At 34.5% G+C, this 24,648-nt stretch overlaps 1 protein-coding gene across 2 annotated transcripts in view; it reads right to left on the bottom strand.

Moving 5' to 3' along the window:
* Positions 1–4,956: 4,956 nt before the first annotated feature.
* Rnf128 (ring finger protein 128) overlaps positions 4,957–24,648 on the bottom strand; it is a 96,612-nt gene continuing 76,920 nt past the window's right edge. For both annotated transcript variants that reach the window (XM_077106883.1, XM_077106882.1), the window contains exons 3-7: positions 13,547–13,618; positions 12,202–12,284; positions 11,035–11,131; positions 9,637–9,805; positions 4,957–6,321 (exon numbers count right to left, since the gene is read on the bottom strand). In XM_077106883.1, coding sequence (XP_076962998.1) covers positions 6,188–6,321; positions 9,637–9,805; positions 11,035–11,131; positions 12,202–12,284; positions 13,547–13,618 — 555 coding nt within the window. In that variant the 3' untranslated portion in view covers positions 4,957–6,187. The remainder of the gene's footprint in view (positions 6,322–9,636; positions 9,806–11,034; positions 11,132–12,201; positions 12,285–13,546; positions 13,619–24,648) is intronic.

Here is a 24,648-nt window from a genome sequence, read left to right as displayed (position 1 = left end):
TCTTAAGGCAGCTCTCTGGAGAGTATGGGAAGAGGCAATCTCCCCAGAGCCCAGACTGCAAAGTATCCTTGGGAAAAGCCATCCCAATTTGGATGTTAATAAGGAAAATCATTTCTTCTCATCTTTCTGGTAAAAAAATTAGCAAACACAGCAAATGCAGAGATGTGAAGTTTCTTATTTCCCTTTTACTTTTCCTTCCCTTTTTAATTTCCTTCCTCATCAAACCACATTCTTTTCTAATATCCTTAAAAGTTAAAGTGAGCAGAAATGAATGTCTGTTTTTGTTGTTGTTGTTGTTGTTGTTTACTTTTTACTCCAGATATACCCACAGACTCCCTGTTTTGGGATCAGGCCTACTTTCAGTTCACAGCAGAGCTTTCAGAGATCTCCTGCTTTAGTAAATAAACATCTCACCCACCATGCAAAGACAACATTTTTCAAATTGAGTTACTTTTTAATGTAAAGCTTTGGCCAGATTATTTTATGCCTTTGTAAATATAAATATTTTTTCCAAAAGCATTTTTAAAAATAAAATATCGCTCCTTATTGTTCAATAGTGCATGTTAATGTAAATTGTTAAGAAGAAAGACCTGTATTGCAAACATCCTTGAATATTATTGATGGTATTGTACTGATACTTAGTATATATTATATCATTTATTTTTTCATTAATAATACACTTCTTTATGTTTACTTTATAGATGAAGGTTCAGAAAATATACTTTCCAAGCCAATTTTGTTTTATTGTCTCAGATGTGAAACATGTACAAAATTTTAAATATATATGTATATATACATAATTACATAATATATAATCATATAATTATAACAATATGATTATGTAATACAATAACAATATAATGCAATAATTATTATAATTATAACTTATATATAATTATGTAATATTAATATTAATCAGTATAATAATATAAGCTCTAGGTTATGATTTCCAACCTTTTTTTTTTTTTTTTTTGGTACTGGGGATTGAACCCAGGGGGAGTTAACCACTGAGCCATATCCCCAGCCTTTTTTATTTTTTATTTTGAGACATGTCTTGCTAAATTGCTTAGGGCCTACCTAAATTTTTGAGGCTGGCTTTGAAGTTGAGCCGCTGGGATTACTGGTGTTCACCTATTTTAATGCACCCATGTCAATTTCATTGAAATAGTCACAGATTTGAAAACTTCAAATTTAGTCAGGCTCAGTGGTGCATGCCTGTAGTCCCAGAGACTCAGGAGGCTGAGACAGGAGGATCACGAGTTCAAAGCCAGCTTCAGCAAGGGTGAGGCGCTAAGCAACTCAGCGAGACCTTGTCTCTAAATAAAATACAAAGTAGGGCTGGGACAAGGCTCAGTGGTTGAGTGCCCCTGAGTTCAATTCCTGGTACAAAAAAAAAAAAAAGCACCTTGGAATTTACTGGATTAATAGCATACAGTTAAACACATGGCAGAGCTGAAATCTGAACCTAGATATATTTGACTACAAACCAAAACACTATCCTGTCCGTGTATATGGTCCACAGAAACCCCAAACATAACATGTCCAAAGCCAAACTCATTTCTCCGAAATCCCACCTGACTGATGTTTTCCCTTCTAGGTTCTCTTATTTAAGGCACTACTGTGTACCAAATTGCTGAAGCCAAGTATCTTAGAATAATCTTAGACTTTCTCTCATCACCTCCTTTTCCCCTACCTCCACCAACCTCTCTCTTCCAATCCCCACTTTCTTATAAAAAATCCATCCCATCTTCCTACTATGGCTTTAGGTTAGCCTGACAGCACTTCCTTGCTATATTATTACAATGGCTTCCCAACTTGTCCATCTGCTTCCATTCTTGTTTTCTGATTTATCTAAGCCAAATGTTTATGGGCTCAGTACCCATGTGGAGATGAATAACACCTCATTTATCCAGAGGTCAGTCTTCCAGTTGATTCAGTCTTTTATTTATTTTGGAACTGGGGATTGAACCCAGAGGAACTTTACCACTGAGCCACATCCCCAGCCCTTTTTATTTATTTATTTACTTTTAAATTTTGAGACAGGGTCTTGCTAGGTTGCTTAGGGCCTCATTAATTTGTTGAGGCTGGCTTTGAACTTGAAATTCTCTTCCCCCAGTTTCTCAAACTGCTGGGATTACAGACATGTGCCACTGCATCCAGCTCAATCACCTATGAGGAAAGGTGTAAGGAAACCCCAAATAGCAATTCCAAACCCATATTAGGCTGAGTCTGTCATTCGGTGGTTTACTGGCTTCCTATTTAAAATGAAGTTCTCTAGCTTAGTTTATGATTTTTTTATAGTCTGCAGCAGATTTAGAAGCAGTAAACTTCAGTGCTTAAGTACTGCTAGTGAATAGCCATTCAAAGCTTCGCTAAGAATCTTAGAGCAGCAACATCTGATCACCAAGTAGCTAATGCAAAATCCAGAATCACAAACCCTGTGCAAGACCTGCTGAATCAAAATGTACATTTTAATAAGGTCCCTAGGTAATTTGTAGGAACACTAAAGTTTTAGATGCACTGAGTTAAAGCAAATTAGAAAATCAAGCTCCAACAAATTGTGGGTAATAATCATGTTTCCAATAAGACCCACATAGGCATTGTAAAAAATAAGCTGTTAAGAAATTTTAGATGACTGAATTGCTTTTTTAAAAAAGTTTGTACCAGGACATGTTCATGAAAGTTCTACAATGCATTGGTTATGACCTGGGATATCAGTTGGAAACAGCTATAAAGGGAAATTGACACTCACCATCCATACCAAAACCTGTTTATAATATTCTCTAGCTATTAAAATTCATAGGTGTACCTATGAGTGTCTCACATTCATGAGATTGGTTTACATAGAAAAAAGTTGAGAACTAGTGTTTCTTGACCTTTTAACCAAATTAACTGTGATATTAGGGGCTAATGAATATCTCTGGAGGTCAAAGTACCCACCATAATAATGAATTTTTTACTCTCATGCTGTATATTAATATAAATTTTAGCTAGGCATGCAGTGCGCAACTGTAATCCCAGTTGTTTGGCGGGCTGAAGCAGGAGGGTTCCAAGTTTAAGGCTAGCCTGGGCAGCTTAGTGAGACAATATCAAAATAAAAATTAAAAGTAAAAGGGCTGGAGATGTAGCTTAATGGTAGGGTTCTTTGCCTAGAATATGAGAGGTCCTGGGTTTAATCCCTAGTACCACAAAAAAATTTATATTGTTTAATATGTTTAAAATACTAAAAAGTTACTTCACATAGAAGCAATAGGCAGGGTAAAAAACTAAAAAGATATATCTTTTTAAGTTCTTTAAGATCCTTTAAGTTCTTTAAAATATTTCATAAATGAATAAAAACTAGATGTAGGGGGAATAAGGAATGCTCGAACCATTCCAGTTGTCTCTATAAAGATAATTTTACTGCATGACCTGGAAACCATGTGTGTTTTTAAGATAACAAAACCTGAGTGAGTTCCATTAAACATATAGCTAATCAAAAAAAAAACATTCCTTTTTTTTCCTTATCATGTCCAACTGCAAGAATTATATCCTAATTAGAAAAATTAATACTCCGTGTATGCATAATATGTCAAAATTTACTCTACTGTCATGTATATTTAAAACGAACAAATAAACCCCCATCTTTCTTAAATTGGCAATTCCCTATACAGAAAAATATTATCTAATGCCACAGGTAAAAGAATCAGCTAATACTTGGAGTATTATGTGACAGTATATAATAAAATGTCTGATGGTCAAGCTAAAGTATATCAAATGATAAAAGAGAGGTAGTAAGAAAATTCAAGGTGGCATGGATTTCTTCTACTTGCTATATACCCAAGAGAATCCAAAACACATATGCACACAAAGACTTGTATGTGGATGTGCATAGTAGCATTATGTATAATGATCAGAAAGTTGGAATAATCTAACGGTTCATTTCATTAACTGATGAGTGGATAACCAAATGTGGTAAATCCATGTAATGGAAGATTATTCAGCAATGAAAACAAACATATTACCGATATATGCTACAACATGGAGGAATCTCAAAACCATTATGCCAATGGGATGCCAGTCACAAAAGGCCACATACTGTATGATTCTATTTATATGAAATGTCCAGAATAGGCAAATCTATTGAGAACAGAAGTCTCTCACCAGTCACAGAATTGGTGATTGATTATGTGGGGTTGGAAATGGGAGCAGGTATTGACTGCAAATAGGCATTTTGGAACTTGGGACAATGGAATCTTTAAAAACTGGATTGTGATAAGAGTTGTATAACTCTATGCATTTGCTAAACACATTTATAATGAATACATTGTTATGTAGATTACATATCAATACAGCTGTTAAAATTTCAACAAGGGCAAAAATGCTCCCCCCAAAGAACCCTTATGAAACTTGAAATAAAATGAACTCTAAGTATATAGGCACACACACGCCTCTCTGGCATATTTTCATGTAAGATGTGTACATTTGGTTTGATAATCATGGTTCTGAGGTATTCCAAGCACTTATGTATTCTTCACATGTTTGACAAAAGAAAAAGATACACTTAACTCATTAACAACATCCTAATGATCACACAAAGAAAAGTTTGCAGGTAAAATTTTAAGTTACTAAAAGATTCTTGTCATGGGTAGTATAAATTAGGATTGGTATCAAGATCTTTTTTAAACATCAAATTACTGTTAACTTCATTATTGACTTTGCTAATGTCTAAAAATTCATTGTTAGTTCAGTGATATTATAATTACAGCACTTACTTTCTATGTAATAAAATATGTAAATATACATTATAAGTTTTAGTTTTGGGCCATTTACATCCAACAAATTCTTCTAAAACGCAGGCATATTATATATGAAAAGTTAGTATATGATAGCTAAATTAAATACCAGACACAAACTTTTATTGGAATATTTTATTTACATTTTATATTTAAAGAGAATCAATACAAATTGGGATATATTTACAGCATTTCAAATCAGTGTACAAGAATGCAATGTTTTCATTCTACATTCAGCAAACAAAAATACATGTCTGTTCTATTTTTATCTAAATTATTCTGGAATTTGCACTGCAAACAAAAGGAAAAGAAAAGACAAGCCACACAGAATACAAATAAAGTGCATTTTTAAATAGCTCTATTTAACTTTGGTGGATGAAGCTTCAAACTTTGTATTAAGGCACCTGGAAGTCCCCCCCCCCCCATCAATTCTTTTTCAAACACCAAGAATTCACAAAAATTATAGCTACATGGACAGAATTTTTGTTTAATGTAATTTTAGCCCATTAGACCAAATGTAAACTCAATTGTCAAAGTTAACATTGTTTGGAAAACATTTTCTATAGATTAATTTTACAGACATTTTCTGTAGACTAATTCATGCAAAAGTCAATCAATAATTTTGTGTGACTTACTGTCATTAACATTTTCAAATAGTATGGTGGTTTACATACTGTGCTTTTGAAAATGCTATAAGTTTGAGAAATAGTTATGCAATATTTCTGTAAGAAACCTCTATAATCTTGTGCCAGTTGGTGTCACAATATATCAATCAATCAATCAACCAATTCAATCCACATTCTCTGATAAACTATGCTTGATACTCTCATGAAGTACATTTAGCTTAATTTTAAAAAGAAGAAAAAGTTAACATGAATATTTTGCTTTAATTTTGCTCTATCAACTTAATGATTTTAAATAGACATTTCATGAAGTACTAGCCTAAATTTGCATTGCTTTTTACATTAAAATTCCAGATCAATATAAGCACCTGGAGGAAAAACCCTGACACATATAGCCCAAGCTAAAGTAGTATTATTTTAATTAAGATGCTATCATAAAATAAAGTGATTATAGCTACTCCACATTTTAAAAGCAATATATTTTTATAAGAAAATTGTTGTAAATGAAAAACATGATTATTTGAAGACAGGTTTGAATGTTTAAAAATGTTGCTATCACCATTTTAGTGAGAGGAAACTTGCCTATGAAAAACATTATAATGAGTTTGTGGAAAAAAGTTAATAGGTTAAATATTTTAAGCCACTTAACTATAGTATAATATTATTCATCTCAGCACTTTCAATATCATTTTTACTTTATTAGGTTTATCCAGTTCATTTATAGTAAACTAAGTCCTGATTGGCAGTCCTGTTATTACTAAAGGTTCAAATTTTCTATTTACACAGATTTTATGATTTAATCTCTCGCACAGCAGTTTCTTGATCAGGAGTTTCATCTTCTTCAAAGGTTGGGTTGTCAACATGAGGAACTACATCCACTGCCACAGAACTTGCTTCATGGTTTACCAGCTGTAGATTTTCATCTTTGAAAAGAAATGATATTTTAGGACAACCTCACCCTTCTATTAAGACAAAGTTAAACATTCTTTTCCAAGGAGCCTTTCTTATTTAATTCAATTAAATTACTCTGGTTGTTACACTTGCTCTCTGCTCCTCTAGTGATTATTGATTAATGCTATCTATGTTCTACATAAAGCATGTATATATCATTATTATGTTGATTTATAATTATTTATTTTGATTCGTGTATCTGTGCTTAATTTATATCTAGATTATAGCCTCCTTAAGAGGAAAAGTTACATCTTTTATTTCTTTTCTACACTAAACACAACAGTTCTTAAACCTGATTGCATATTGTTAGCAATTAGGCACTACTAAAAATTATTGAATCTTTTTTTTTTGGTGGTGATAGTGTAAATCAATCCCATGAGCTCACACATATTAGGTAAGATATTTACCACTGAACTATACCCACCAGGCATGGTGGTGTACACCTGTAATCCTAGCAATTTGGGAGGCTGAAGCAGGAGGATCTCAAGTTCAAGGATGGCCTTGGCAACTTAGCAGATAAGCCTAAATTGATGGGCAAAAAAACCTGATAGGTAGTCTTTGAAAGTGTCCATGCCATGAAAGACAAAAACAAGGAACCATTACAGACTGGAGATTAAGGAGGTAGGAGATTAAATGTAATATAGGATCTTGGGACAGAAAAAGGACATTTATGGGTCTGTTGAAATTTGAGTAAGGTTGGTCTGTATTTTAGGTAATAATATTTCATCCATTAACTTTCTGGATTGGATGGCTATATACACTTATGTAAGATGTTAACATGTGGGGAAACTGGGCATAGGAGTATTCTTCAAATGATGTTTCAAACTTTTTTCTGTCAGCTAATCTAAAATTATTTCAAAATTAAAATAAAAAATACCTGTACTTTGGCCCCATTCTTTATAGATTCCGATTTAACTGCTCTGAAGTATAGCGTAGGCATCAGTAATGTTTAAAATATCTCCAAGTGATTCCTATGTGTAGCCCCGGACCAGCAGTATCAGTATCATTTGGAAACTTATTAGAAATTCACTGTCAAGTACTATCCCAGGCCCACTGAGTCAGAAATTCTGGTGGTGGGCTCTCTGTTTTTAACAAGCCCTCCAGGTGACTTGATGAGTACTTAAATTTGAAGAGCAGTATTTTATTTGTTTGTTTGGAAATGGGGATTGAACCCAGAGGTACTTAACCACTGAACACATCCTTAGCCCTTTATAATTTTTATTTTGAAACAAGGTCTCACTAAGTTGCTTAGGGTCTTGCTATGGAAACAGATAGTAGGGCCTTGCATACAAACCAAATTTATTGGGAGAGGAGTAGCAGGGATGGGCAAAGATAATGGCTCAAACTCTGTGAAATTAAGGTTGGAAATTCAGGAAAAGAATCAAGAAAAATGATACTGAATCAATAGGAATGGACAGCAGGAAGAATCTAGGGTATCCTCAATTTCTTGTTTAGGACACCTGCATGGTTGTTACCATTATTCATTCAGGAAAGGATTATAGGCGGAACATGGATCATTATTTCATTTGCTTTTCAAATTCTCTGCAAAATCAGTTTAACCCATCCCCACCCCACCCCCACAAGAACAGAACAGAACACACAAGGAGCTTGGAAAGTTTTTGAACCTCAGCATAGGTGGAATTATCGTGTTCACTCTCTTTTATCTTCACTGAATTCTGTTACCACACAATTATAGGAACACAACATCATCTGGACAAATAGACTGTAGTTCTCTATTATAGCTAGAGTAATCAATAGATTATTAAGATTCTTATGACTTATACTCAAAGAAATGTCTGAAGACTAGATTACAAGAAATATAAGCTTTGCTTTTGCATGGTAGTATCCATCATGACTTCTTCAGAAATGATATGTATGGCACTGATAAGCCTACAGAGGGCAAAGGTTTTTGTCAGAGGAAGCTGAAATTTTCACAAGCCATCTTTTTCTTCTAAAATTAGATTATCTCAAAATAATAATTGTGGGAAATCTTTTTTTTTTTTTTTTTTGGTATCAGGGATTGCACTCAGGGGCACTCAACCACTGAGCCTCATCCCCAGCCCTATTTTGTATTTTATTTAGAGACAGGGTATCACGGAGGTGCTTAGCACCTCACCATTGCTGAGGCTGGCTTTGAACTCACTATCCTCCTTTCTCAGCCTCCTGAGCCACTGGGATTACAGGTGTGTGTCACTGTGCCCAGCTGGAAAAACTTTTTTTTTTTTTTTTAGATATTTTTTAGTTGTAGATGGACACAATATTTTTATTTTATTAACTTATTATATGTGGTGCTGAGGATTGAACCCAGTGCCTCACACATGTGAGGCAAGTGCACTACCACTGAGCTACAACCCCAGCCCTGGAAAAACTTTCAAACCAACAGAAAACAAGAAAAAGTTTGAGTTTAAACAAGGGGAAATAGTTTTTATAGGTGTCTTTTCTCTTTATAGGGAAAAAGTAACAAAATTCTCTAAATTTTCTCCATTGGTATATAAAAATGCTAAGTTACAATACCAGTTCACATGAATTCCGAATACAATAATCAAATTTAGTTTCTAAGTTTATTCATTTCACGGTACACAGTCAACAGGTGGCAGCACATACCATCTTAGCATAGTTCCTATCTACAAAAGATGGTTTCTGAGAGTTGGATATAAATTGAGCTTCAGTAAATCAGATTCCATTTTATCATTTCAGGATTCCTTTATCATACTTTCTGATTTGTCTATAATAAGCAATGGCTTCTAGTTTTATTTTTGATACCTGGGATCAAACCCCCAGAACCTTAACTACTGAGCCACATCCCCAGTCCTTTTTATTTTATTTTATTTTATTTTAGAGATAAGAGTGTCACTAAGTTGCTTAGAGTATTCCTAAATTACTGAGGCAGGCCTCCCAACTTGTAAGCCTCCTGCCTCAGCCTCCCAAGTTGTTACCACGATGCCTGACAAACAATGCCTTCTAAAATGTAAAGTTAAAATGAACTCCTTAGCCTCAGTAAGTAGTTAATAAGTACATATTTCAATGGGTCAGAGGGATGTTTCCCTTTTTTTGTGAATAATACTCATTCCTGATGCATTTCATCTATTTCAGGGGCTTTTGAATTTGTATATACATTAATTAAGGCAGGAGTGCATTCTTCCTTGCATCATTTTAAGAAGAAAAAAACCTGACATTTGTTAATGGGTGAATGAAACAAATGTTAAAATGTAGGAGCACTCAGATGAACATATGATCAAAAGTGGATCATCTGTGAGTCATTTGTTGCCTTTCAGTATGGTGCTTACTTGCTGACTGCACATGTTCCTCCAGGGGTGGTTCATCTGTTCCTTGAACTGAAGCATATCCAGATGACGCAGTCTCACTACGATTATCCTCTTCATGGGGAGAGGCACTATTGGATGCGTCATTGGATACAGGGACTTGTAAGGAAACTGATCCATCTTCAACATCCACCTTTGGAGAGCATTTGAACAAGTTAAGATTATCAGAGTACATACTTTTCTTCATACGTCATTATAAAATTTCTTCATAAGTGACTCATTAGAACAATGTTTCATAACCTTTAACATATAATATCTTTTAATAATTGTTATGGTTTGAGTGTGAGGCGTCCCCCAAAAGCTCACATGAGAGACAATGCGAGCAGGTTCAAAGGAGAAATGATCAGATTGTGAGACCCTTATCAGCAAACTAATCCCTGATTGGATTAACTTAGTAACTGAAGGCAGGTGGGATGTGGCTAAAGGAGTTGGGGCATTAGGGGCATGGCTTTGGGGTTTATATTTGTATTTGGCAAATAATATAATGGAGAGCTCTCTCTGCTTCCGTACCATCATGCAAGCTGTTTCCCTCTGCCACATTCTTCTACCATGTTGTTCTGCCTCACCTAGAGACCTGAGGAACAAAGCCTGCTGTCTATGGATTAAGACTTCTGAAACCATGAGCCCTCAAATAAACTTTTCCTCCTTTACAGTTGTTCTGGTTGGGTCCTTTTAGTTATAGCAACAACAACAAACACTGAACTAAAACAATAATTATAAGAAAAATCCCCCTCTTGCTGGCCTCAGTTACAGCAGTAATTGGGTCCACCAATGGGCTGCACATCTGATGTTCATTTGAATGATCCCATCACCTCATAACATAATGCCTGATACCACATGGGCACTTAAAAATACCTATGTATCTGTATCTATATATGTATCATGCTATCCCCTAATAGAAATGAGAAGTGCTGTTATCCATGTATCTCTACAAGTTATGAAGATTTTATTGAGCTTGATTTTTATTTTACCTTAAAAAGTTTTTTCACTTACCAAATATGAAATTATAATTTACTATCTATTACATATTTTTTTTTCAAATTATATATGCTCATTTAACAAATTTGGTCACTATGCAATAATATAATGGAAGCAGAAAGGAGGACGACAAGTTGTTAGTTTATATGATCATCACTTCAAATTCTCACCAAATGATAAGTCCATTTGAGTAGAGGGAGGAAGAAGGAAAATGGAGATGGTCAAAGATGCAACCTCACTCACTATCTCTATGATGTAAATTTGTATAGTTTTAGGTGTAAACTATATGTCTAAAAATAATATTGTTATTTTCCTGAATGCTCATGCACATAAATAACATATTGCTTAAGTTCCTTAATATAAATGGTAAAGAGTGATGTTTACCTCAATTCCCAAAGCTTTGAGAATGTCACATTTGCACATGGGGCAAGTCCTATGTTCTAACAGCCATGGGTCAACACATGTCTTATGGAAAATATGGCTAATAAGGGAGAAAATGCATAATTTAGTTATAAGATGCAACACAACAATACTTTGCCTAACATTTATTAGCAGGCTGTAGCACAACTTTACTTAGTCTTTAAATGGATGCTTTTTTCTTTTAAAAATGCACTATTAATACAAAGAACAAGCCACAGAAATAAAAATTGAAATTTCTTAATATAGTACTTTTAAATATAAACCATATTATTTTAGTTTCAAAAAACGATTTTCAGTACACATTACTTGAAAATGTCTAACAACCTGAGTTAAGACTGTTCAGTATTTCAAATGTTACACAATTGAAATTGTAAATTCTTTAATTGTAAAATGGTATAGTCGTTCTCAACAACACAGTACAAAATACTGTGTACAACATGATACTGAAGCTTTAACCAATATAATATGTTCCAAGAACACTTCTATTCAACAGCTAAAAGAAAGAGTGGTAAGAGTCTTAAGAGCAATCTTCAGGAAAGGATACTTTAAGAAAAACAAACAAAAACCTTTAGTGAAGACTTCTAAATTGGTGCTTATAAATCTATTTTTTTATCAATGGAATTATTATAATGCATTTAAAACCAAATAATCTAGTATTGCCTTTGTGTGTGTGCATGTATATGTGTGTAAGTGTGTGTATGTGTGTATGTTCTGCTGATTAATTCTCACTTGTGTATGAAATCAGTTCAGAATAAATTGTACTGGATTGTGGAAAGTATACAATTTGACTTCTACCAATTTCAGTGTTATTTTTTTTTGTGTGGTACTGGCAATTGAACCCAGGATTGCTCTTTCACTGAATTGCATTCTCATCCCTTTGTTTTATTTTGTATTTTGATTCAGGGTCTTGCTAAATTGTCTGATGAGCCTCAAATTTATGATCCTCCCACTGAGTAGGTATGATTAGAGTGTCATTAATTTAAAAAACTCCTTTATATTTAATTGAAGATAAGTTAAACATACACACTTTCTCTGCACCAGTTAGGAAACATTCAAAATAGTTTTCCCCATCACAATCATTTTGTGAGTCAGCAATTTTTTATTGATGTTATAAAAGAACATCAAACTTACTTGCAGGTTAAGATGCGCACCAAATCATTTGGTTTATATAATTCAATACACACAGCACAACTATCTCCATCAGGACCAATTTCCTATGAACAAATAGTTATTGTTACTCTGGTAGATAAGAAAAAATGAGTTAAACTTTGGAGTAAGATTGGACTGTCCATATATTTAACTAGCATAACTTCTTATAAATGTAGAAGCATCTTATCACTAAGTGACTATATAAAGTTTCAACAGGTGATTTAAATTTATTTGGGCTTAAAAAGGTAAAAGGATAAAGTCAACAAAAAAGGGGAACAGAACAAATAAGATCATATACATTGATTTAGACTCTTTTTCCTGATTTTGGACTTCATAAAACATCATTTGCATAAGTTCTATAGCTGTTTTCCCATTTTAAAAAATTAAGGTATAGTAATTCACATACAGTCTTTTAGTATACAGTTCTGCAAGTTTTGACCAACATACACAGACACTTACTCCCCATCACAATCAAAGTAAGAATAGTACCATTACTCTAGCAAATTCCTCCATACCTTTTAGTAATTAATACTTTCTCTCACTTCTAGCTCCTGGAAACCACTTTCCAGTTTCTACACTTTGGACTTTTACAGAATATCATATAAATAGAATCATGTACTGCTTAGTCTTTGAGTCTTGTTTCTTTCACTTCACATAATACTTTTGAGATTATCCATGTAGCTGCATATATCCACAGGGTTCCTACATTCGTTTTATTGCAAAATGGTATTTCATGACATAGGTATGCCAAGTTTATCCATTCACCATTTGAAGGACATTCAGGTTCTTTTTAGTTTGGGGCAATAACAAAAAAAAAAAGCTGCTATGAGCAATTGTATATAGGATTTTATGTGAAAATAGGTGTTTCTCTCCTCTTTTTTCAGTAAATATCTAGTATGGTTAAAAAAAAAAAAGCCGCTTGCATTCCTTGACTTATGGCCTCTTTCTCGCATCTCTCCAGTGTCTTGCTTCCACTGTCACTTGTTCTACTGTGCTATAATAAAATCCTTCTCTTCCTCTATCTTATAAGGACACTGTGATAATATTTAGGACATCGTCATATAATGTAAAATAATCTCCCTGTCCTTATTTCCTTGAGTTAATCATATCTGCAAAATCATATTTGCCATATAAGGAAACATTCACAGGTTCCAGGTATTAGGACTTAGATATCTTTGGTGGACATTATTCAGCATCAAACAACTTTTCAAAAAGCCAATACGGTTCATAAAAGGCAAAGAAAAGTATACTGGAAAAACATTTTGTTTGAACAATGGTTTGCTAGTATTGCTTTAAAACAAACAGCATTTTAAAATAATAAATGCACCTTGTCTCCTTGTTTCAGTGTACGTAGTTGAAGCCTTCCAATAGCTTTTTTAGCATCTGCCTTTAATTGTCTCTGTAATAAAAAAATCAGATATTAGAAAAAGTAATTTTAAAGATGCATGGTTTAAAAAGGTGGAGTGTATTAATTAATATTTATCAGGTGAATGTCAATGAACAAATTATTTTTAAAAGATAAAATTTAATTAACCATAATAAATGCCTCATTTATCTGATATCAAGCAGCATTTTTCAAATTATTGAAACTATTTTACTTATTACATTTTCCTATTTTCTTAAATAGTGTCTTTGGGATGGTGATGATAAAGCTACATGTCCCTATTCCAGATGGATTCAGATGCTATAAATTTCCAAATCATTTTTCGTGTTTTAAAGTGCAGAGTACCTTAAAGTAAATATTTTCCAATTTTTCCCTCATTTTTTTTTTTTTTTTTTGGTACCGAGGATTGAACCCAGGGGTGCTCAACCACTGAGCCATATCCCCATCCCTTTTTGATATTTTATTTAGAGACAGGGTCTCATTGAGTTGCTAAGTGCCTTGCTAATTTTCTGAGGTTGGGTTTGAACTGGCAATCCTCCTGCCTAAGCCTCCTGAGCCACTGGGATTACAGGTGTGTGCCACCGTGCCTGGTTCCACATTTTTATTGGTACATTATAGTTGTACATAATGGTGGGATTTGTTGTTACATATTCCTACATGCACACAATAGCTGTGGATCAAGGACAGCTGGTGCAGAGATCCAATGTTCATGCAAATCCCAGTGATCCTGCTCAGGTGTGGGTCAAGGTTCTGTTTCTCAAGTGATCCCTTTCTTTTTTCCCACATTTTTATTGGTACATTGTATAGTAGTGGATTCATTGTTACATTATATTACATTATATGCACACAATATAATCTGGCCGGTATCATTCCCTAGTATTTCTCCTTTCCCTCCTTACCTCCCACTGCTGTTCCCTTTCCTCTACAGATCTCCTTTTGATTTTGATGAGATTCCTGCCCTCCCTTTCTTTTCCTTTTTCTCTGTAGTTTCAACATATGAGAGAAAACATACAACCCTTGACCTTCTGAGTTTGGCTTACTTTGCCTAACATAATGTTCTCAATTCCTAGCCATTTTTCTGCAAATGACATAATTTCATTTTTATTTATGCCTGAATAAAACTCCATTGTGGGTTTTTTGTTTGTTTTTGTACTGGGGATTTAGCCCAGAAGTGATTCACCACTGAATTACATCTCCAGCCATTTTTATTTTTTGAGACAGGGTCTCACTAAGTTGCTTAGGCTGGCTTTGAACTTGCAATCCTCCTGCCTTAGCCTCCTGAGTCACTGGGATTACAGGCATGCACTGCCATGCTCAATTCTACTCTGTGTATATACCACATTTTGTCTCTCCATTCATTCATTCAACTTCAGCTGGTTCATAGTTTGGCTAATGTGAATTGTTCTGTTATAAACATGGTTATACATGTGTCACTATAGTATGATGACTTTAATTCTTTAGGATAAGTACTGAGGAGTGGTATAGCTGGGTCATATGGTGGTTCTATGCCTAGTCTTTTGAGGAAACTCTATACTGATTTGCATAATGTTTGTACTAATTTACAATCCCACTGACAGTGTAAAAGTGTTCCTTTTTCTCCACATCTCCTCCAGAATTTATTTCCAAGTCCTTTTTTGAAATGCGACATATTTGGTGGAAAGTGCATAGGAATTTAATACAAATGGACCTTGATTAAAAATCTGATTTTGTCACTTACCCAATGAGTAATTCTAGACATTTCACTTAATACTTTCAGCTTGTTTACTTGAAAATATTTGGTTTAAGGGGAAAATGCTGTTTATAACCTCTATTGCCTAGTAAGGAGGATGGATTCTGAGAATAGTCACCTTTGTTTCATTGGGCACATATCTAGAAACGTTTGGAAATTCAAAGTCAAGTCCAAGGCTCACTTAGAGAACTCACACTAAAAACTTGTGCATCATTGAGTCAGAAGTGAATTTGGGGTATGGGAGGAATAAAAAAAGGTGAGGAAAATATTATGAATAGAGAGGAATCATTGAGAGATTGTCATATATGGGGTACACTGTCCAATGAAAAAAATATCCCAGGTAATATAAGATAATTAGTATTAATATGGTGTACTGTTGCAAAGAAATCCTTCCCTTCCTTTCCTAAAATCTAATGTATACAAAAATGACTCAAGTGAATATATGTGTAAACTGAACTAGAGCTTAGGCTTCACAGCTGGGTGGATGCTGTGTGGAATATAAAAATAGTATGTTCAGAATGGCAAGATGATAAGCAATCTTTCTATTTTAAACTGTAAAAAGAAAAAAAATTAACAGAAATTTAGCAAAAAGTAAGTGCTCAGAACCAGAGGTCATTGTAAGAATGTAAGCTTCTTCCTTATGCCCCTGTAAAAATCCCCCTCCTCACCAGGGTCACCAACTGACATCTAGGTTACATGCAAATCAGAGGTAATGCAAGTAGAGTATCTAATATAATGCCTATGATATAGCAGATGTTCAATAAAATGTTTATTAAATGAAAATATAAGCTACCATTCATAAGTAAGCATTAATGGGTACTTGTAATATGTCTATATATATTTTTAGCAATCATATTTTGGAAGGGGATAGTCCATAGTCCAGGTAGATAAGGAAACTCCTTAATGCCCAAACCTGTCTCCTATATAATATATATCATTTTGCAAAAGGTATTTGGCTTAAAGCTAAGGAAATTACTAGCCAAACTATTTCCTTACTGTCACAGGAATAGCAGCAACCTCTTAAATTGTTACCTGAGCAGCAAGTAGAGCTAGGTTCTAAGTAGAAAAGAGGTGCTAATGAAAGCCCTTTCACTCCCATTTTGGGACTTCATTGTGAGTTTAAAAGGGGTTTCTATGATGGGTCTTTTTTTGGCACAAGTATCTTCCGTTCTGTTTTTGTTGCTTGCATTATAAATAAATAATAGAGGAATGGTGAATGGAGGACACTTAGGATCTTCAGATCACCTAGGAAACATTTATTGTGACAGATAAGAAAACTGAAGCCTAAAGGGGAAAAATGATTAAAATATCAGAGTTGGTGGGGCTGGAATTGTGTCTTAGTGGTAGAGCGCTCACCTAGCATGTGTGAGGCCCTGGGTTTGATCCTTAGCACCACATATAAATAAAGGTATTGTGTGCAACTACAACTAAAAAATAATTAAATATTTAATAAAATAAAATATGAGAGTTGGTTACTGTCAGCCCCACTGAAGCTGAGAGTTACATAAAGGAACTCACCTGTGGCTTGGTGTAGGAAGCTACTACTTCTAGTACTTCCTTATATTTATACAGTTGATAAATATTTTAAAATCATTTTTATATCCATTACTTCATTTATTCCTTATGACAATCCCCTAAAGGAGGTAAGAATCTCATTTAAAGATAAGCAAGTAGGCTGGATGTGGTGGTGTACACCTGTAATCCCAGTGGCTCAGGAGGCTGAGGCAGTAGGACTGCAAGTTCAAGGCCAGACTCAGCAATTTAGTGAGCCCTAAGCAACTAAGTGAAACCCCATTTCAAAATAAAAAGGGCTGAGGATATAGCTCAGTGCTTAAGTGCCCCTAGGTTCAATCCCTGGTGTGTGCGCGTGCGCGTGCGCACGCGCGTGCACACACACACACACACACACACACACAGCAACTAGAAGCTTGGAAAAGTAAAATAGATAAAGTAAGGATGGTCCAAAATACACAAATCAATAAATGTAATACATCACATAAATAGAACCAAGGACAAAAATCATATGACCATCTCAATATATGTAGTAAAGATCCTCAACAAAATTCAACACCTCTTAATGATGAACACCCTGAAGAAACTATGAATAGAAGGAACTTACCTCAACATCATAAAGTCTTTATATGACAAACCCCAAATCAACACCAAACTGAATAAGGAAAACCTGAAAGCATTTCCTCTAATCAGGATCAAGGAAAGGATGTCCACTCTCACCACTCCTATTCAATGTAGTTCTTGAAACTAGCCAGAGCAATCAGGCAGGAGAAGTAAAAGGGACTATAAACAGAAAAACAAGTCATCTTTGTTTGCTGATTACATGACCCTATATCTAAAATATCCCAAATACTCCACCAGAAGACTTTTAGAGCTGATAAACAAATTCAGCAAAGTAAAAAGATTCAAGACAAACATATAAAAATCAATAATTTACCTACACTACAATAATGAATCTACTGAGAAAGAAATCAGGAAAACTAGCCATTCTCAATAACCTCAAAAAACGAAATACTTGGATGTTAATCAATGGGGTAAAAGACCTCTATAATGAAAATTACAGAACTCTGAAGAAAGAAATTGTAGAAGACACTAGAATGTTGAAAGACATCCCACACTCTTGGATACGCAGAATTAATACTGTTAAAATTGCCATATTATCAAAAGCATTCTACAGAGTCAATGTAATGCCCACCAATATAGGTATTCTACACAGAAGTAGAAAAAACAATCTTAAAATTCATGTGGAAGAACCAAATATGCAGAATAGCAAAAGCAATGCTGAGCTAAAAGAGCAATGCTTAATCACAGCATCTAATTTCAAATTATAGTACAGGACTGGGGTAGTGACTCAGAGGTAGAGCGTTTGCCTAGCATGTGTGAGGCACTGGGTTCGATCCTCAGCACCACATAAACATAAAATAAAGATATTGTGTCCACCTATAATTAAAAAGTAAATATTTTTAAAAAATTATAGTATGGAGCCATAGGAACAACAACAAAAAAGAGCAAGGTACTGGCAAAAAAACAAAAAACAAAAAACAAAAAACAGACAAATAGACCAATAGAACAGAACAAAAACAAATCTCCATAGCTATAATGATCCGAATGTTGATAAAGCTGCCAAAAACACATTGGAGAAAAGACAGCCTCTTTAACAAATGGTGCTGGGAAAACTGGAAAACCACATGTAGAAGATCCCTATCTCTCACTCTGCATAAAAGTCAACTCAAAATAGATCAAAGATCTAAGTACAAAACTGGAAACTTTGCAACTGTTAGAAAAATATGGTAAACACTTCAACATATAGGCATAGCTAACCACTTCCTCAATAAGATTCCTATAGCCCAGGAGAAAAAATAATCAACAAATGAGATAATGAGAGGTCTTCAAATTAAATAGTTTCTGCATAACAAATGAAACAATTAACAGTGAGGAGACAACAGATACAATGGGAGAAAATACTTTTTTTTTTTTTTGTACTGGGGAATGAACCCAGGATCACTTTCCCAATGAGTTATATCCTCAATCCTTTCTATTTTTTCTTTTGAGACAGGGTCTTATTAAGTTGCTGAGGCTGGCCTTGAACTTGCTATCCACCTGCCTCAGCCTCCTGAGCCAGAGGGATTACAGAAATGCACAAATGCATCCAGCAGAGAGAAAAATCTTTGTCAGCTTCCAACAAAGGATTAAAAACCAGGATGTATAAAGAAATCAAAGAGCTCAATATTATAAAAGCAAGTAACACAATCAATAAATGGGAAAAGGAACTCAACAGATAGTTGTCTAAAGGGGAAATACAAATAGCCAACTGTTAGAGTCTGTAAACAAGTCTGGATGGCGCCTGGCAAAATGCCAGAGGGAGTGGTTTGTGAAGTAACACCAGGGAGCCATTAAGTGTGGAGATTCCTTATTGGTTGACTGATGTATCTAGTTTATGCTAATTAAGATAAGCTGTGTGGAATGTATAAATACCACTCCTGTCCTACAATAAGCGGCTTCCACTCCTGCTGTATCAGTGTACACAAGTTGTTCATCACCCCCTGTTAGTTTGCAGCAGCTGGACTGCGGCAGCCAACAATTACATGAAAAATGTATGACTTTCTTAGCAATCAGGGAAATGCAAATAAAAACTACACTGAGATTTCATCTCATTATTGTTAGAAGGACAGTCATCAAGAATATAAATAAATACACATGCTGGTGAGGTTGAAGGAAAAAAGGAATCTTATATACTGTTAAGGGAATGTAAATCAATAGAACCACTATGAAAATTGGTATGGAGATTTCTCTAAAAGTTAAAAAAAATAGATCTACCCTATGATCAAGCTATACCATTCTTTGGTATTTGTCCAAGAGAAATGTCAGCATACTTTAGAGATACATGCAAACCCACATTTATTGCAGCACAGTTCACAATGACCAAATTGTTGAATCAGCCAAGCCGTCCATCAACAGCTGAATGCATAAAGAAAATGTGAGATAGATAGATATAGATATGTAATGGAATTTTATTCAGCCATAAAGAAGAATGAAATTATGACATTTGGAGGAAAATGGATGTAACTGGAGACCATAATTTTGAACTAAGTAAGTTAGACTCAGAAAAGTATCATCTCTTTTTTTCTCATATGTAAAAGCAGACCAAAAAAAATCAAGAACAAAAAGAAACTCCAAGATATCAAAAGGTAGAATAGTAGGATAGACGGAGAAGAATAGGGTAGGAAAGATATTGGGGAGTGAAACTGATCAAATTATGTTTTGTTTTTCTAGTACTGGGATTGAACCCAGTGGTACTTTACCTTGAGCTACATCCCCAGCCTTATTTATTTATTTATGTATGTATGTATGTATGTATGTATGTATGTATGTTACCAGGGATTAAACCCAGGGGTGCTGATCCACATCCCAGCCCTTTTTAAAAAAATATTTTGTTTACAGACAGGGTCTCACTAAGTTGCTTATGGCTTCACTAAACTGCTGAAGCTGGCTTTGAACTCACAATCCTCCTGCCTCAGCCTGCTGACCTGCTGGAATTACAAACCATGCACCACTGCACCTGGCTTTTTTGTTTTGTTTTGTTTTGAGATAGGGTCTTGTTAAGTTGCTTAGGGCTTTACTAAGTTGCTAAGGCTGGCATCAATCTTAAAATTCTCTTGCCTCAGCCTTCAAAGTTACTAGGTTTATAGGCATAAGACATTATACCTAGCTCAGATTGTTTTTATCCATTACAAATATGCCTCAATGAAGTCCACTATTCTGTACAATTAATATGCGCCAATAATAGAAAAAAAAACTAATAATTAAAAAGGGCATGCAGACTTTAAATGATATAACTGGCAGTGGAACTCTGATCTTTATATTCTAAGAGTCCATTACAATCTAACTATCCAAAATTCAGCTATCTTTTGATGTTTTACTAGTTTTTTTGGGGGGGGAGTACCAAGGATTGAACTCAGGGGCACTCAACCACTGAGCCACATCCCCAGCCCTATTTTGTATTTTATTTAGAGATAGGGTCTCACTGAGTTGCTTAATGCTTTGCTGTTGGTGAGGCTGGCTTTGAATTCACTATTCTCTTGTCTCAGCCTCTGGAACTGCTGAGATTACAGGCATATGTCACCGTACCTGGATACCAGTTTCTTGATTCTATGGTCTGTCAAACTGTGACAATCCTTTCAATGAACCACCAGTCCTGGCCTGGCCTAGATTTCCAAGCTTCACTACTTTCTTTTTACATAGATCATGAATTATTTAGACATTGAGAAGAGAAAATGCAAATGAGAAAAAAAAGTAGAGCCACTAAGAGAAAATGGATGTGTGTTATGGGGAGGCAGTAGTGTACGCAATAATATGTCTCTGATAATCATTTTGCACTTTGTCTTTAAAGCACTTCAGATTTAGGTTTAAGCACCAAGTTCTGTAACCCAATTGGGGAAACATCTGGTAATGAAGTGATGCCTCTCCAGGGTATTGACTTGATTAAGTCTATACAGTCTGATTTCTCAATCAAAAATATTTTATTCAACACAATATAAATGCCTGAGTCTCCAGTGCTAACACTTATCAATTTATTAGGAATGAATGTCAAATATATAACTTACTTAATCATACCTCAGATTTTAATGCAAATTAATTTGAGGTGCAGGATCGAAGGCAAACTCAAAAATGTCTGAATCTATTCCCAGAAGAACAGTAAAACTTAAATTAGACCAGTGCTAAAAAAAAGGTGGTGGTGGAGGAAGGGAGAATACCAAAAACCTATAGGGCAAAATCCAAGATGCCAGAAGATGTTAAACAAGAGATTTGTTTAATCATTAAAACAATCTCAAGAGAATTTGCAGCATAGCACAAAAAATATTTAATGAAGTGTCCTTTAAATAAAACTTTAACAGGAAATTTTGGAATTCATTATGGTATATTCATACATGCACACAGCATAATTTGGTCAGTTTCATTCTGTATTTCCTCCCCTTTCCCATCCTTCCTACTTCCCCCCTTGATCCTCCTCCTCTATTCCACTGTTCTCACTTTCATTTCATGAGATTCCCCTTATTTCTAATTCCATATTTCTCTATGGCTTCCATATATGTGAGAAAACATTTGACACCTGACATTCTTAGTCTGGCTTATTTCACTTAGCATGTTCTCTAGTTCCATTCATTTACCAGAAAAAGACATAATTTCATTCTTCTTTATTGCTGAGTAATATTTCATTGTGTATACATGCCACATTTTCATTATCCATTCATCTGTTGATGGGCATCTAGACTGTCCATAACTTGTGGATTGTTAATTGTGCTGCTATAATCTTTGGTATGCACATGTAACTGTAGTAAGCTGAACTTCAGTTCTTTATGCTATGTGCATGTATGAATATATCACAATGAATTCTACTTTTATGCATAACTATAATATACCAATTAGAAAAACAATAAATAAATAGAAGGAAGACCAGTAGAGTAGAGAAGGAGATTAGGAGAAGGAAGAAGGGAGGGAATGAGGAAGTACTAGAGATTAAAATGGAGCAAATTAGGTCCTATGCATTTATGTATATTTTAAATGAACCCCATTGTTATGTATAATTATAATGCTCTGAGAAAACCATTTTCAAAATATGAAATTTGGATATTTTCAATATCTTTTGTTGAGTTTATATAAAGAAAAGTCATTTCCTTTAAATACGGATGTGAAAAAAGTGATTTTGGTGAAATGAGCTTCAATGAAGGTTACTCATAAAATTGCCATTGGTACTCAAAATATTTCACTCCCACACTGATAGCAACAGTTCCAAGATACAATCCTCCCTCTAAAACACCAAAATATGACAACAACATTAGGATCAAATAGTTTATATATTAAGTATGACATATTATCTGCACAATATCATTTAACATTTGAGTGCCCAAATATTCCTCCACATTTAAAGAGAATATTTAGCAATGCAAATGGTAATTTATCTTATTCCTTAAAAATCAGAACTTCAAGAACCTTTCTACCTTTTTATACAAATTAGACACCCAGTGCTTTGCCAAAATATCAGAATTCCCTTCTACCCTACACATTTCAGTAGCCCATGGTTTCCACCTCTTATCATATTCTATAATTGCATTCTTCATTTGTCTTTCCCCCTCCTAGATTGTGAGTAGCTAGAGGACTGGGTCTTAGTATTTTAAAACAATTCCCATAGTGGATAGTAATTGCTCAAATAATATTTTCTAAATTTAGAAAATATAAACAGATTTTCAGTGTTTTCTTGCTCTTCCTTTTTGTTCAAACAAGATTCCTCTCCATTTTACTTATTTGCTTTTCTTTTTCTGGTACTGGGGACTGAATTCAGGGACACTCCACCACTGTTCTATCGCCAGCCCTTTTTATTTTGAGACAGGATCTTGCTAAGTTAATGAGGTTGGCCTCAAACTTGTAATCCTCCTGTCTCAGCCTCCTAAATTACTGGGATTACAGGCAGGCACCACCAATCCTGGCCAATTTTGCTCATTTAAATCCTCAAATCCACTAAATTTGGGAAAGGAGGGTTTAGAGGGAATTTATTGGGCTCCTACCATATGTCAGTTTCAACTCTATGATTTTTACATGTGTCATTGTGTGTAATTATTAACAACCTTGTAAATAGGTATTTTAATGTACAAATTTTATAGGCAAGAAAAGTAAGCTTATGAAGCTTGAATAAAGTCCAGGCAGCTGGTTAGTTGCAGAGCTGTGATTCAATTCAAGCACAGGTTCTATCTGGCTTTAAAACCCATGATCTCTCCACTATAGTACACTGCTTCCATTGTGCAACAGCAAAGAAGCCTTTAAAAGGCTTCACATTCCTTGAGAAGATAAATGAGAGAAATAAGAGGAAAAAACCCTCAAAGTTAGCTATTGCCCAATCTTAAAATTCTTTCTAAATTGGCTACTCACTATAATTTCTGAAAAATTTTAAAATAAGTATTATACCAACAGCCTCTCTCCTACTTCTCAATCTTAAAAAATATCTGGTGTCAGAAAATTTGGCAGTTGAGTCGAAAACTAAGCTGGTTGTTGGCCAATTTTCCTAACAGAAGCTTAATGTGACTACTCTGACTAGTCAAAAGCTTTGATGGCTCTAGCCATTTTTTTTTGTATATATATATATATATATATATATATATATATATATATATATAGTTTTCATTTTGTTTTGCTTTTGCTTATGAGTGGGAATTCAGTGGGGCTGAAAATGAAAAATCAGACCAATTCTTATTCTTTATTATAATGTTAAATTTTAAAATTGTAGTAAACGCAAATGTATTCTACTTAGTTCATTTGTGTATTTATATCCAATTAGGTAAAATATATGCTTTAGTCTGGTGATTTGCCAGCCTGATTCGTGGTCACAGGGCATTTAGCTTTCAGCTTAATTGGAATTCTCATGAATAACATTAGTTATGCAGGCAAACCTAATTATTTTATAGAGGCAGGGTATGCAAAAGCAAGAAAAGAGGGTAAATACAAGCAAACTAGATTTTCCTGCACATAAATCACCTCATTTTAAAAATAAATATTTTAATAAATTTGTCTCAGAGTTTGTAAAGCAAGCTATTTTAAATCAAGAATTATAGTAAGAAGATTCTTTTCCTCTTTTTTTCTTCCGAAGGTGCTAGAAATGAAACCCAGGGGTACTCTACTACTGACCTACATCTCCAATCCTTTTTTATTTTTTGAAACAAGGTCTCTCTAAGTTGTTTAGGTTCTCACTAAGTTGCTGAGGTTGCCCTCAAATTTGTAATCCTCCTGCCTCAGCTTTGGGAGTCACTGAGAT

The sequence above is a fragment of the Callospermophilus lateralis genome, chromosome X (genome assembly GCF_048772815.1).
Source record: "Callospermophilus lateralis isolate mCalLat2 chromosome X, mCalLat2.hap1, whole genome shotgun sequence".
In the NCBI taxonomy this organism is placed as follows: Eukaryota; Metazoa; Chordata; class Mammalia; order Rodentia; family Sciuridae; genus Callospermophilus; species Callospermophilus lateralis.
Note: the sequence above shows the minus strand (reverse complement) of the source record. Positions and strands in the feature narration are given on the sequence as shown.